Below are 16,362 nucleotides of genomic sequence, written 5' to 3'. Positions count from 1 at the left end.
CACCACCGAGAATCGAAACCAAAACGTTTAGTTCACAAATTATTTTTCCTTTGACGTTAACTGAGCTACGAAGGCATGTATGCTGCAAGGTTAAAAAGTTAAAACATACACACTCATATTCATAATACCGTCGTTCGACCTTCACCTAGCAAATTCCATTTTTGTTAATTTTCACACTTTGGCACCGATTTTCCCCGGCTAAAACCCAAATATAAAGTTTCACATGGGTTCCAATACCCTATATATTAACTTTCATATCTGTAGATTAAAAACTGACAGAGGAGTTTGTAAGGCAATATTTTTTAAACAAATATGTATACGCATACATAAATATATATACAAAGAGGTTTGTATTTACTATAAACTTTTTACTCAAATAATACGCCAGTATAAATCATGTAGAATATCTGCATGAATGTAATTACACGTAATAGTTAACTAAAGATGATCATCCTATAAGAAAACCGAAAAAACTAATAGGGAATTAATTAAATTGAATGTTTAAAAGAATATGCAAATTGGCTAGATCTTTTGCAGATGAATAAAATTCCACGACCCATATATAACAAAGTTGTATTTTATTTTTAAATAAATAGAAAAAAGGCTTGCTTTTTTTCTGTTGTTCTTGGCCTTTGGGCCAAGAGTAGGTTTAACCCCATAGAGTGAATGTGGTATTGTGGTAAATGTTGCCAGTCAAGAGTAATCTTCTAAAGTTCCAAATTACTATAGTTACAAAGACCCTGAACCCTCCCCCTCCCCAAACATTTTGTAGAGCCTTGTGCCTAAGTTTGTTTTTATTTGTAAAATATTACTATTAATTGTTAAAAATTGATTGTAACTTTTTTAAAACCGGAATAAACTATATAAACAAGATCAAAATGTAGTATCTGTTCTGATGTTATTCTTAAGGTAATTTTTCTCGGTCAATGGAGGGTTTCCCCTCCATACTGAGACAATTATTATTTTTGGTCCCTACCAGAGTGCCCCTTTTGCCTTTTTTGGGGGAGCTGGTTTTCCCCCACATTAAAAACGACCTTGTGTAATATTTTCTTTCGTGGGGAAGCAAATAAATATTAATAAATAGAAAAAAGGGTTTTTAATATAAAAATCATAGCACAAAAAAATTTGAGGGAGTATATTTATATAGATATTGATGTGTATGTGTGCGTTTGCATGTGTTCCAATAATAAATTATTTTAGAAAAATTCAGTCAAAATTAATATAATTTTGAAAGCCTTCTCAATGCACATTTTAAAATAAAATATGGCTCTCATATAGCTGATGTCTCCCCTGATTCTAGTTTCGCTTTTTTCGCTCACGTTGTTACAAAAAAAAGCTGTCCCCTTTTCCTGTAAATAAGAAGAAAATTGGATAAGTGGAAAATTAGATTAGGATAAGCAGAGACTCGAACCTTGTAAGCAAGATTCAGAATAGATTAAAAAATTGGAATGTTAGAATTTAGCTATTGTTTTGGGAAAAAGTTAGATATTGTTTGTATTGTAAAAAGAATTTAATTGTTCATTCTATTATGAAAACTGAATTAAACAAATAGGTTAGTTGAGAATTCTTTGTTGTCGAAAGTGTGTTTGGAGAACATGTGCTGACCCACGTGAGTTGGTCACGTTTTGGAACCACACATCTAACGTCATAGCAAAAAGGGAATTCTCAATAATAGGAGCTCGGATTAGCAGATTAGAAGAGTCGACAGTCGGCGGTCGAGCCGAGGAGGCAGAACAGTTGTCTGCTAGGCAGAGAGTGTTGGAGTCAGGGTCCTTTGGAAGCGAAGGAAAGAACATTAAACTATGTAGATCCCAAATTTGAATTCCTGACGGCATCATCATTTCGACCGGTCCAATGAAATAAAGAACATCATCGATTTTGGTAATTGTTGTCTTCGTGTCGTCATTCAACAATTGATATGAACTTTGTCCCCCTCCTCCATCATAAGTAATGATTGGCCCCTCCTGTGTTAAAAGAACTGATCACCCTATCTCCTCGCTAATATATGTTATAAGAATCCACAGTACTGTAATATGTATAAATATCTTCTCCCCCCCACCCCTCATCGTTACCAATATGAACCCCATGCTATACAACATCTAGCGTTTTGGTGCCCACGATCATTTTATTCGGCAAGTGTAAAAAAAAAAACATACCCTGTAAACACAACGTAAGGGTCCATTGAAAAAAAAATACACAACGCGAAAAAAACAAAACATAAAAAACAAATAAAAATGCTAGACGAAATAAAACAATAATTAAGAAAAAAAAAGAACAGAGGAACACATATACACACACATACACAGTGTCAAACGAAAAAAATAAGAAACAGTTGTAAAAATAAGTCACCATGCGTAATTCATTGATAAATGAATTATTTGTTTTAAAAATATATATAGGCATACATACAAGTAGAGAAATTGGCGTCATTTATTTTTATAAAATTTAGATCAATGTATCACAGTTGCAGTTGTGGAAAATTGTTTTCGTAACTGTCAATCAAACAAGAATTTTTCAATATTCTTGCACTTTTAAACAGCGTGTATAAATATCATTTTACAAAATCCTATTGTCTGTATGAATGCACTTTTATTTAAAAGGCATTTTTGTCTTCACAGTTGGACTTTTCAGCTTTTCATGTGTTTTTTTTTTTTTTAAAGGGACATTTTTTGGACAGATTTGTTGAATTGTTGTTTGTTACAGAAAAAAATATTTGTTGAAAAATGTTATAACTGTTGATCATAGTTTTGTGTAAATCATAGTTAAATGTATTTTGGAAAATGTTTTATGATGTTGAACAAATATTGTAAATCGTCTTAAATGTATGTATAATGTTATTGTATTTTAACGTCAGGAATTCAAAGTCATAATTAGATAGATAAATTAAAATGGAAAGAAACAAGTCATAGAAAAATAAAATGGAATGATAATTGAGACAAATGGTTGGCCTAGAAATAAGTTAGAATTTTAGAGAGAGGACAATAGAAAATTACTTAAACGGGTATTTTGAGAGTTTTCCGGATGTGATAAGCCAAAAGAAAGACTTTTTCTTTTTGATTTTTGCTTTTTGTTATTTGTTTAACATTTTTCGTAAGAAGTGTAGCTTGCCAGGAAACAACATTAGATATGTCCCTGTTAGGAAAATATAAATGGATCCTGCGGAATTGAGTGCTTATAAAGCATGGTGCAAGTGACGGCACAAAGCAGAATTATAAGTCTTGGCTAAATAAATTAAAAAGGCAGGCAGTGAAGTATACGAGAATTCCTTAGGGTACCAAAAGGACTATAGCAAGTACCACGGGTAAATCACATATAGCATAAAGAAGGGAGAGAAAAGTAAAATATATAGTAAGTATGTAGGAAGATATAACCTTTTTTTTTTAAGAGAGGTATGAATGCGGGATATTTCTGCTGAAATCTTGGGCGCTCTGATGAAAAGAAAAAAGAGAAAAATCACAGAAATCCGGGCCATAGTAAGAATTCAATGCACAAATAGGAATTTTGGCGCAAGGGATGGGGGTTATTAAGTTAAGGGTGATGTTTTCTAAGTCTTCATTAAGTTCCAAGGGTCCAAGCAAGGAAATTCGAGCGAATCAGTGTGATAAAAAAGTATATCTTAATAATTAGAAGCCAACCACAAAGATTTAAGTAAATGAACTTTGATGTACGTCCCAAAAGAAATAAGATAGGTAGAAAATGAAACAAAGCTCTAATTAGTAGAGCACCTATGCGAAAGAAAGGACCAGGATACGTTTTGGACGAAAGAAGTCGTCGATTTCGAAAGAGGTAAAATGAGACCTCGGTTTATGGCATAAGATGAAGCAACTGATGTGAATCATAGGAAGTATACCCTACACCAAAAAAGGAAATGCCAGGAAGATCAAAAAGAGATTATGATCTAAAAAAATATAATTATGAAGTTAGTTGGAAATGGCTGACTAAAGGAGTTTTTTATGGGATCTGATCTTTCTTAGCCAAGTGGTTGTATAGATATAGAGAAAAATGTACTAGAATTTAAAAATGCGTACATTTTTTGAAAAATGGGAAGGATAGGAATGCTACAAGTAAAGGCTGTCCCATTTTCCTGTAAATAAGAAGAACATTAGATAAGTGAAATATGAGATTAGGATAAGCGGAGACTCGAACCTTGTAAGCAAAATTCAGAATAGATTAAAAAATTGGAATGTTAGAATTTAGCTATTTGTTTGGAAATAGTTAGATATTGTTTGTATTGTAAAAAGAATTTAAGTGTTCATTCTATTATGAAAACTGAATAGGTTAGTTAAGAATTCTTTGTTGTCGAAAGTGTGTTTGGAGCACGTGTGCTGACACACGTGAGTTAGTCACGTTTTGGAACCACACATCTGATGTCATAGCAAAAAGGGAATTCTCAATAATAGGAGCTCGGATTAGCAAATTAGAAGAGTCGACACTCGGCGGGAGCAGAGGAGGCAGAACAGTTGAGTGCTAGTCAGAGAGAGAGAGAGAGAGAGAGAGAGAGAGAGAGAGAGAGAGAGAGAGAGAGAGAGAGAGAGAGAGAGAGAGAGAGTTGAAGTCAAGGTCCTTTGGAAGCGAAGGAAAGAACATTAAACTATGTAGATCTCGAATTTGAATTCCTGATGGCGTCATCATTCCGACCGGTCAAATGAAATAAAGAACATCATTGATTTTGGTAATTGTTGTAAGGTAATGTGTTAATCATCTTAATATGAACTTTGTATAACCCCCTTCCAAGTAATGTGTCCCTCTTCTCCATCATAAGTAATGATTGACCCCTCCTGTGTTAAAAGAACTGATCACCCTCTATCCTCGCTAATATATGCTACAAGAATCCACAGAACTGTAATATGTATGAATTTCTTCTCCCCCCTCATCGTTACTAATATGAACCCCCTGCTATACAACGACGTGTTCCTATTCTAAATTCGTAGCAGTGGGACGACGTCAGCAAATTACGTAACAATTTAATAAACAAAAATACTATGCAAAAAAATACTATGCGAAAAACTTAAAAATACTATGCAAAAATATCTTTTTAGCTTTTTAAAATTTTGTAATCAAGTAAAATAAATGGCATTTTTACTTGCTTAAATAATTCGAAATAAAAAAAAATGATTTTTGTTTAAATGTAATTTTTTTTTCGCTGTGCAATAATTTATATCAGTCTGAAATAGATTAAGCGTAATAAAAAAAAAACATTATTCAGGATCGTTTTAATACAAAAAATGTCCACTGATGTTGACTCATTGACACGAGTTCAGAATAGGGGCATGTGAGCGAGAAAAAAATTAAAGTATAATCAGGGAGACATCAGCTACATGATAACCTAAAATATCATTATTCAGATATTAGTAGTTATTAAATTGTGCAATAAACATTTGAGATAAAATGTCCTTATACAGAATTTAGGATGGAGGCGTTTTTTTAAATAAATTCTTTTCCTCTGTATCAGTGGCGTAGCATCAGATTTTGCCGTCCAGGGCAGTCGTAAAATCCCCCCCCCGCTGGCATATAATTGCTTGTTTTGCCCCCCACCGTTGGCATATAATTACATGTCCCCCCCGCTTGCATATCATTACCTGCTGTGCCCCCCACCGCTGGCATATGATTACCTCTTTTGTCGCCCTAGTGACATATTTTTCCGATTCCGATACCTCCAAAATTCCAATTTTTTGACAAACTTTTCGGTATAAAATTTAAGATATTTTGTTAACTTTTATTTATTTTTTCCATTTTTTAAATTTTTATCCCTACAAAATGCCGCCCCTGGTATGTGCCGCTCGTAAAATAAGGACACATTTTTCTGATTCCAATACCTCCAAAAGTTTCGATTTTTTACAAACTTCTCCGTATAAAATTTAAGATATTTTGTTAGCTTTTATTTTATTTTTTTTCAATTTTCTATTTTTAACCCCTCAAAATGCCGCCCCGACATGGGCCGCTTGTAAAATAGGAGATAGATTTTTCCGATTCCAATACCTACAAAAGTTCCGATTTTTAAACATTTTTCGGAAAAAAAACATTCCAATCTTTTGTTAGCTTTTATTTATTTTTTATTTTCTATTTTCAACCTCTCAAAATGCCGCCAGTGACATGTGCCGTTCATAAAATAGGGACACATTTTTCTGATTCCGATATCTAAAAGTCCCAATGTTTTGAAAACCTTTTAGGCATAAAATTTCAGATTTTTTGTTAGCTTTCATTTATTTTTATTTATTTATTTTACCCTCTCAAAATGCCGCCCCTTGGCACGTGCCGCCCGGGGCGGACCGCCCTTGTTACGCCACTGCTCTGTATCTATTGTTACTCAATATTAGGTTTAGTATGTGACATGAAATCTATGTCTAAAACTCCTCAAAGATTGTATGAAACGGAAGGAAATTTATCTCAAAATATCATCTAAACTATCATAACTATTTAAGTGACGTCATATACAGTGTCACACCAAGCCTATCTCTTTCACGTGCCAATATAACTGGGGTGTTGAATATGTATCTGCCTTTGACCACCCAAAGGGGGAAAATCAATAAAATATAGACAAATAAAACAGCATGGAAATGATGAATGAAACATACCAGTACTTACCACCCGGAGTAAATATTTGTTTTCCCGAATGGCACCCAGGCAACCAAAGAGAGCCATCATAAACGTTATCGATGCTACCACGCAAAGGATAATGGCAGGATCCAGAATAAAATCCACAGCATCCGTCACTACTTTCTTTGTTTCCGACAAAATATAATAACTAATGCAAATTGCTACCACAGCTACAATCTGAAAAAAAAAACAAAAAAAAACAGATAGTCTAAGAGAAGGGAAAGTTTTAAATAACAATTGCATTCTCTGGTCCCCCCCCCTCGCCAATCTTTCACAAAAACACCCGTCTATCTGAAACCACTGTCAAAAATTATCCCCACTCTTTATCTGTGACAAAACCAAAACGTAGATTCCATGAACAAAGCTTCTTTCTTAGAACTGCACGCCTATGGAACTCTGTTCCGTTTGCCTGTTTCCCACCTGACTACAACCTAGATGTCTTCAAACAAATTCCTGATGAACCGCCCCCTTAATAAGACACTTTATGAAATCTCAACACTAACGTACTGTACACACAATAACCCTTATCCCCGAGTGGCTTCCGGGCCTTGATAAGTGGTGACCACCTTATAAAAAAAATAGATATTTGATGCAAGACACGCCATGCACTTATACAGACATAACTTGTCTGGCAGAGATTGTGTTGTTATCGTACATTAATAGAGCACTTTAACTAAATCTATCCATAAGAGTTGTCTTATAATCGAATGCTAACTAGACGCACCCGTGACCTACTTTGATTTAATTAGGCAATATATAAACTGTAACATATCTTTTAAGACATTTTTTTTGTATAACCAAAATTAATTTGATTGCATGTGAAGACGTTTGTATAATTCCCAGTGAACTGCTTTTGCCATGTAGTCTTGTCTGTTTTTTGTATTCTTTCTGGATGAATTTGCTGCATTCACTTATCATTTTATTTACAGTTTTATCTCTCTGTTCAAAATATACATTTACAGCTCTCTTGGGTTTTGTCTATCTTAGCTTTGATATAGTTTGTTCTGATCGCGTTGTTCTGTGCGGCTGTCAGTAGCGATTTCATTACTCTGTTCAACGGATCTTTTCATATTGATTTCCAGGTATTTCTGTTTTCTCTTCTCTTGTCAATCTTATGAATCATCCATGCTTTTCTCGTCTTTTCATTTTCAATTTCAATGCTTCATGTATTGTTCATTTTTTCATTCGTCTCTTGTTGCCTTTCTGTATTTTGCGTTATATATTTTTCTAGTTACATTTTTGTCATTCACATATTCTCCCCCTTTCTTTCCTTTTAACGTAGAATTAGTCAATATATTTCTTTAAGATTTGTGCATAGTCATTAATTTCCTAGTCTTCTGTTTCCAGGTGCCTGAGTTCTTTTTTCTAGTCTATGAATGGCCCAATCTATCTACACTAGAGATGCTGCCGAGCTGTTTATTCTATTTATCAAGTTTCTACTAAATAACTTGGTTTACATTCTGTGTTCGTCAAGTACCTTCATGGTAAGGTAGTTTCATGTCCTTCACTATATCGAGTTTTCCCATTATTTTTTGCCAATGAATTTAATTTGGATTTGAAATAATAACTGGAAAACTTTTGATATGAAATAAGCTCTATTCCATTCATATGACATTTTTTTATAAGATGTATACATTGTTTAGATATGTAAAAGGCTAAAGAAAAAAAGCTGCTATTAATTCGGAAATAAGGTAAAAATGAGGAAAGAAAAAAGAAATAAAAAAAGCACATGTGATGGTAAGGGAAGATAAGAAACGGAAAATAATACATATGACAATAAAAGAGGAAAGAGAAAGGAAAGAAATAATATATGCGACGGTAAGGGAAGAAAAAATATATGAACAATTCGCCAGTTAGAAGAAAGAAACACGGTTCTGGATTTGTCAACTAGATTATACACATGAACATAGAAGTTGAAATAGGAGAGAATCAACCTTTGCGATTTTAGTCAGTGATTCTGTCCAAATATGAGCGCGTGTATGGAGAGGATCGAGAAAATTGCATCGTTGGGATGCTTCTTTGATAACCAGCAGAATAAACACCTGTCAAGGAGCGAATGAAGCCTCTTGCAGACTCAATGGTCATCAATCAAACGCATGTTGGTCAAGTCCGTCTTCCTGCACTTGTCCTGCAATTACTTTAGCATCTTACATGCTGCACATCGTGCACCTATACAAGCATTGCTGACTTGAGTGTGCGTTTTGCAATACAAACAAGTGATAACTTTAAACAAATCACATGATATATATACATGATATATATATATATATATATATATATATATATATATATATATATATATATATTGTTTTGTTTGGGTTTTAGCGATATGTTTTGAATGAATTCAATCATTTACGAAAGTGCATTTTTACCTAAATGCGAGTTGGGAATAGTTTTCCCTTTTAACCAATTTGGTACCCCCACATGGGGAGCGGTATATATATTATTTTTAAAATGTAATTATCCACTGACACGTTTTTCGTCGTCTACGACTCATCAGAGTGGCTGTATCTAGCGAGATTCGAAATCGGGACCCAATGGTAATGAGCCTTAACCCTTACCCCTGGACCATCTCGCCAGCTGTTTGGATATACTGCGATTTACTTAGATGTAGTTTTGTTTTGGTTTTAGCGATATGTTTTGAATTGCATCGTTGGGATGCTTCTTTGATAACCAGCAGAACAAACACCTGTCAAGGAGCGAATGAAGCCTCTTGCAGACTCAATGGTCATCAATCAAACGCATGTTGGTCAAGTCCGTCTTCCTCCTGCACTTGTCCTTGCACTTGGGTAAAAATACACTTTCGTAAATGATTGAATTCATTCAAAACATATCGCTAAAACCAAAACAAAACAACATCTAAGTAAATCGCGGTATATTCAGACAGCTGGCGAGATGGTCCAGGGGTAAGGGTTAAGGTTCATTACCGTTGGGTCTCGATTTCGAATCTCGCTAGATACAGCCACTCTGATGAGTCGTAGACGACGAAACACGTGTCAGTGGATAATTACATTTTAAAAGTAATATATATACCGCTCTCCATGTGGGGGTACCAAATTGGTTAAAAGGGAAAACTCTTCCCAACTCGCATTTAGGTAAAGATGCACTTTCGTAAATGTATGTGTTTCCTTCAGTACAAGACTCATTTACTGATTATCTAAACATAATATATATATATATATATATATATATATATATAGTATGTTATGGAAATATATATGGCAATTAAGCTACACGGAATATTCCGCATATCATTCTCGTGAGATGAAATGCGGAATATTCTGTGTAGCTTAATTGCCATATATATTTTTATAACTTATTACTTAGCTCTATCAATGTATTGAGCACTGATTAAGTAAATACTTAAAATTTACGCATAAAATTAAATCTTCATATATATATATATATATATATATATATATATATAAAGCTGAACGTCTGTATGTGTGTGTGTGTGTGTGGTCACGAATAGGCTCCTATATGGTTGATTATTTTAAAAAAACTGATTACATATAATGATAGAAGATGTATCGAGGATCAGGAATGGGTATGTTTGATCTTGTAGAACGGTGGTTCATAAAAATTGTGGGGTCTGCGTTCGCGCCTGGCCCCCAAAGTATGGAAATAAAAAATGAAAAAATAAAAACGTTTACAAGGGTTTTTGATATAGATGTACACAAGAATACTTTGATAAGTATGTTTCAACTTAAATAGGGATGGTATAATAAAATTGCGGGGTCTGCGTTCGCGCCTGTACTCCCTGGAAATATGGCACAAACTTTAATAAAGACTTTTCATATCTATTTGCGTAAGTATACTTTGATAATTAGATTTCAGTTTGAAGAAATATGGTATAATAAAATTATTGGGTATTCGTTCGTGCCTGACCTCCATAGAATGTAAATATGTCACAAAGTTTAACAAGGTTTTTTTAAAAGGGGTGAGGGTCCACAACAACACCTTAACTTTAATCTTAATTCACGTTAGCTTTTATTTATTTTTTGGAGTTGAATCATATTGTGTCGAATAAATTCACCTCCTAAATTCACGTTCTTATTAAAGTGAAAGACAAAAAAAAAAAGTCGGATTATTTTACTAAAGTAAGTAAAGCTTCATTATTTTTCCAAACTGTTTTTGTTTCTTTGTTTTTTGGATATTTCTTCGATATTATTTAGTAAGAGTGTTTAGCAAAAAAGCCAACAAACGACTATCTGAAAAATAAATATACAAGAAATAAATGTTACCATAGTCAATAAAAGTTTAGTTCATGTTTTTTTTTTATTTAAAATAGTTTTTAATGCTCTTTACTTGAAATAATTTCAGCGAACCAAAATTAAAACGAAATTTGAGGCGATAACTACTTAAATGAATTTTTATATAAACTACACATGCCATAATCGAATATTCCTTAAGCACAAAATAACGGAAAACATTAAAATATGTTTATAAATATTCCTTACGTTGACGGAACTCTCTTAAAATGTTAACACAGAATGCTCAGGTGCATCTCCTTCAAATTGAAAACAGGACTCTCCATTTCAAAGTCGCTGCCATTTTGATTTTTTTAAACCGGTTCGTGAATTAATTTTTTTTTTTACAAACTACTTAAAAATACAAACCAATGAACTTTTCTACCATAAAAGTAACTTTTATTGAATATGGTAACATTTATTTCTTGTATATTTATATTATTATATATATAACATTTTCTCTTTGTAAGGAAACATTATTTTGTTGATCACTCTTGGCTACGAATGGAAACAAAGTTGATATAAAAATATATTTTCGCGAAAATTATCTTTACTTTCATCTGTTAATATATATATATATATATATATATATATATATATATATATATATATATATATATATATATATATATAGGATGATGTCACAAAAGGTGGGCCCTGTCGGTGGGGCATCAGAATACACCGACTGCCCCCTGCAGAGGGTAAAAGTCCCTCAATGGGGGTCCTGGATATGACCTTAAACTATATCCAGTGGTGAGGCCCCAGCTTGTGGGCTTTGGGGAGTGTGGAGCCACCCTTTAATTACCATTGCTCCCAGGTCCACTCTGACCCGGAGTAGTAGTACTTGTTAGGGTCCCAACTATGGGTTAAATAGAAAATGACTTGAAAACAACAAATATATTCTATTAAAAAATTTTTCTTCAAAATCTTTGGATTCGGCATTAAATAACCCAAAAAGGGTTGATATGCCGTAAAACAAAAACAATCAACCAACCAACCAACCAACCAACCAACCACAAAAGGTGAGTGATGTAAATAAAGAGCAAACAATAAGAGTTAGAAAGGGGAGGAGGATAATGCTAGTAATTAAGATAGAGAGAGAGAGAGAGAGAGAGGGGGAGAGAGAGAGAGAAGAAGAAATACAGGGAGAAAAGAGGAAAGGGGAGAAAGAAAGAAGAGAGTGTGAGAGGGGAGAGGATAACAACGAATGATTATACTGACACAATGCGCCATGAATGTTCTGAAATCTACGTTCAGTCTGAAGAGATAATGAATATCCCATGTAATAATATCTGTATATGTAGACTATCATGAAATAAGGGTTGCACAATCTTTAACAGCACCACTCCCGAACTTGCATTTCTTATGTGCAGTGGCAAGGTGTTACTTTGTTTTCTTTCCGGAGAGAAATACTTATAATTTGTGCACATAAGTTATACTTCTGACGTTGTAATCCACTTCCAAATTGTAAATTATAAGTAAAGTTCACACATACACACACACACACACACACACACACACACACACACACACACACACACCATCACTCAGACAATCAAGTCGGACATTTTTGTAAATTATTTATGAAGAAGAATAAATTCCTTTGCAGCCTCACAAAATTTTAAAGGAATTGAGAAGCATTTAAATGTCTGAAGAGAAAGTCATTTTTTTTTAAGTTCTGGAAACTATTTTGTAATACACTTGTACTAGCCTTGTGTAGCAATTTTTAAAGTGTTTTAAACTTCAGATATACCACGCTCTCAAAAAATAACTATATTTAAAATATTCTCAGCAAATCTTCATGCATTAAAATATTGAAAATTTTGGATATTTTTTTTTCTGGTGGTTACTAATGGCAGAAATCCCCTGAGCGTGCAATTACACTAGCATCTACTCTACCCTGTATTCCAATGATTTCACCAATAGTAGCCCGAATTGTCCAAATAATATTAATTATCATTACAAATCTTTCTAAGTATAAAGATGTCAATTTGAAATATTGTTAGATATTGGCTGGCAATGCTGGGAAGAAAAATATTCAATGGGTTGCAGACACGCAAATGAATTAAAATGTTAAGAAGTTGGTATTTCCACCATTGCTAACGGAATGCATAATTTGACCCAGAAATATCTGAGCAGATATCGTTCAAAGGTTGCGACAATAGACAAAGGAAATATTAAAAATTTCAATGAGAAAGAATGCGATTACAAATAAAATCGTCACAGAGAAAAATCAATCAATCAGAGAGAGAGAGAGAGAGAGAGAGAGAGAGAGAGAGAGAGAGAGAGAGAAAGAGAAAGAGAGAGAGATAGAACTGTGTGACGCGTCACCGTTTCTTCTTTATTAGCCAACCGTCTAACCACGCACCCGACACACCTTTCAGTAAACGTCAAAACGAGAATAACAATATGACAAAAAAGCTGATTGTCGGAGTGAAATAAAAACAATATATATTTTTGTAGATCAACTGTGTTGTGACTTTACTTCGCTGTCAGTGTGTGCATATATTTTGTGCCAGCAACAAAAGTTCATGTAAACATTATATAGACTGGATAAAGCCATTTTGAACAACCAGTCACAGCGATTATGTAACAATATTTCCAAAATGGGAGACACCTTCATATTCTTCATATGAGAGTTTTACATAAAATCTACACATCCAAAGTCCATCTGTACAAGAACAAATCTAAAACGTGTGCAAATTAACGAACTGATTTCATTGGACAAGATTTATGCCTTACAATTTCCCTGGGTGTTGTAACTCCTCAATTGCTAGTTGTTTTGGTTTTGTTTGTTTTTTGTTTGTTGTTTTTGTGCAATAAAAATAATCCATGTTTTGTTGTAGACTTTACTGAAGTGTCTAATATTTGCTGTAACCATTTGAAGAAAAACTCATAAGTTCTAGGAAAAATGCGGCGGCGTGGGGGAGGGGTGAAATAATACGTGACTACCGCAGTATCCTATTTCTTTAGAAAACTTGATGCTTGGTGCAGTGGCAATGTTCATTAGATAAGAATTGATTTTACTCTTATCTATCTCTCTCCTTCCGCCTCTATTTTCCATTATTACTCTCCCATTATGTCTCTCTACTCCCTCTCTCACACAATTTTTTTCTTTCTCTGTCCCTCTCTCTCTCTCGCTCTCTCTCTCTCTCTCTCTCTCTCGTTATCATTTGCTTTTAGTTGTTTCGCATTCCTGCTCTTTATTTCCTTTATCTTAACATTATTGATGCGCCTTTCTCTTTCTCTCTTGCTGTATCTCTTTTAATTTATATCTCGTTATTCAGCACTGTTGTAATTTCTCTGTTTCTTTATTTCTACCATTATCTAACTCTGTCTGTCTACCTGTTTCTTTCTCTCTATTTCGTTTCCTCCGTGTTTATCTCTTTCTACCATTGTTTTTCTTTTTCTTTTCATAATTGTTTACCTGTTGCTTCATCTCTCTCTTCCTCCATTTCTTATAGCCATTGTATTCTCTCTCTCTCTCTCTTTCTCTCTCTCTCCCTCCATCTCTCTCTTTCTCTCTCTTTCGTTCTTTCGGTATCTCTTAATATCACCTCTTCTCTTGTCCCTGTCCACTGGACGTTCAAGCATCGACTATCTTCACCCGATGATAACTGCTAACAGAAGTTCGATAACCCCAAACAATTTCCTATATTTCCTTTCTTCACTTAGCTGACCTTATTGAATAAACCCTTTCGTTATAAAAGATTTTCTCTTTATTACGAGGTTTCTTTTATTGAAATCGCTCGAAACAGGGCATGATGTCACTTGATGTTAGGAGCTTACAAGAACAAAACTGATTGTTGCAAAGACAGAAGATGCCTATTGATCTTAGTCTTGAAAAGACCAAGGCTGTAGGTGGAAGGAAAACAATGAACAAGAAGAGAATTCAACAAACATTGCAGAAAAAAAGGTACTGGAATAGGAAGCTGTATTACAATTAGGCATTGAAAACACCGAATTAATGGAGACCAACGAATCAAACGAGCTAAAGATCTGTTTCTCATTTCCATAACTTTACATTTTTATCTTTGCTGTCACTTTTTTAATTGGTTTCTTCTGTTACTCATCCCCCCCGACCTTATTTATTCTTCTTTCACTATTTGCCACTTTCTTTTCTTTACTATCTGTTACTGTTTTTCTTTTTTTTTCTACCGCTCTTATTTCTCCGTTATCTTTCTTTTTCTCTTTTTCTTTCTGCCTTTATTTCCCTCTTCTGCTTTCACTGTTTTCCTTCTCCTTTATTCATATAGCTATAATATAAATGTGATGTGTCAGACTGTCCTTCTACCTGTATCGTTCTGTCAAAGTTTAAAATAAATCCCTATAGTAAGATCGAAAAGAACTTTTCTAGAGTAAAATATATGAGGGATTATATAATGGTATTTATATTGTACACAGCAATTTTACGATACTATTGTTAGGCCTGAATATCTATAAACGGTGAAAATAATGCTTTCCTTTACTTTCTCTAAAATGCTAGATTATAAAAAATAAAACATATGAATGAAAATGGCGACATGAGGTTCAAGACCAGTTGTAGGCTAAGACACGTATAGAAATACACCTGGAATTTCGGACACTTTTGCACGTGCGCACGACTTTTAGCAAACGTCCATTTTCCCAGCAGGAAAATACAATGCAATTCCTAAACCAGATATCATGGAGGTAAGACACTAAAAATGGCTTTGGTTCTTTGCTCGAAAAAGCAAGAGGAAATGGAAGTCCATGACTTAATAATCTAAACTCGTTTTATATTCCTGCTAAATGAAGAACTTGGTGACTTTCTTTTTTATCCAGTTAAAATCAGCTCTGTCAGATTCCTGTATACGTGGCCAACTCAAAAAATAGTGATGTCTTATCTCAACATCAAACTCACATCAACAATCCATCATAGACCCATGCTTCTGCAACGTTTTGTCCAGAAGAGTAAATGCTCTACATAACTGATTTGTCCTAAGGACAAGCTCTTTGCTTAGAAAATGTAATGCTTGCAGCAAACCTTTTGGTCTAATGCATTCACATTGCAAATCCAATCGATAATTAATGTCATTGTGTTGTAGTCGTGTGAGAGAAAGCTGAGGCAGGATCCAGCATTCACTGTCATATAACATAATCTTTCTCACATAGCTACTATACAAGTGAATGTTTCTTTTTACAAAGGAGTCACCACTTATCAAGGCACAGAGGCCACTCGAGATTAAGGGCTAATGAGTATATGGTAGTCATTGAGACAATAGCATAGTAATCGTTAATAGTGAAAATTTGGTATAATCTGATTATTTAAGTGGACGGTTCAACAAGAACTTGTTTATGTTGGACTTGGAGACAGCCATATTGTAATCAGCTGGAAAGCAGACCAGCGGAACAGAAGTCCATAGGCGGGCACTTCTAGGAAGGAAGCTTTGTTCATGGAATCCACGTTTAGGTTTAAGCACAGATAGAGAGTGGCGAAAATTATTGATAGTGGTTTTGGCTAGACAAGTATTTTTGTGAGTTTGACAAGGGGTGA

General features: G+C 34.1%; 1 protein-coding gene across 3 annotated transcripts in view; it reads right to left on the bottom strand.

The window, feature by feature from the left end:
- The window catches only part of LOC145283701 (tetraspanin-33-like), a 299,518-nt gene that overhangs the window by 100,074 nt on the left and 183,082 nt on the right, over positions 1-16,362 (bottom strand). For 2 of the 3 annotated variants that reach the window (XM_080132726.1, XM_080132725.1), the window contains exon 3: positions 6,586-6,774. The exons of the other annotated variant lie outside the window; for it this stretch is intronic. In XM_080132726.1, coding sequence (XP_079988852.1) covers positions 6,586-6,774 — 189 coding nt within the window. The remainder of the gene's footprint in view (positions 1-6,585; positions 6,775-16,362) is intronic. 3 annotated transcript variants of the gene reach the window in all.

Source organism: Euprymna scolopes, chromosome 8 (genome assembly GCF_053919585.1).
Source record: "Euprymna scolopes isolate OS-2025 chromosome 8, ASM5391958v1, whole genome shotgun sequence".
NCBI classification, from domain to species: domain Eukaryota; kingdom Metazoa; phylum Mollusca; class Cephalopoda; order Sepiida; family Sepiolidae; genus Euprymna; species Euprymna scolopes.
Note: the sequence above shows the minus strand (reverse complement) of the source record. Positions and strands in the feature narration are given on the sequence as shown.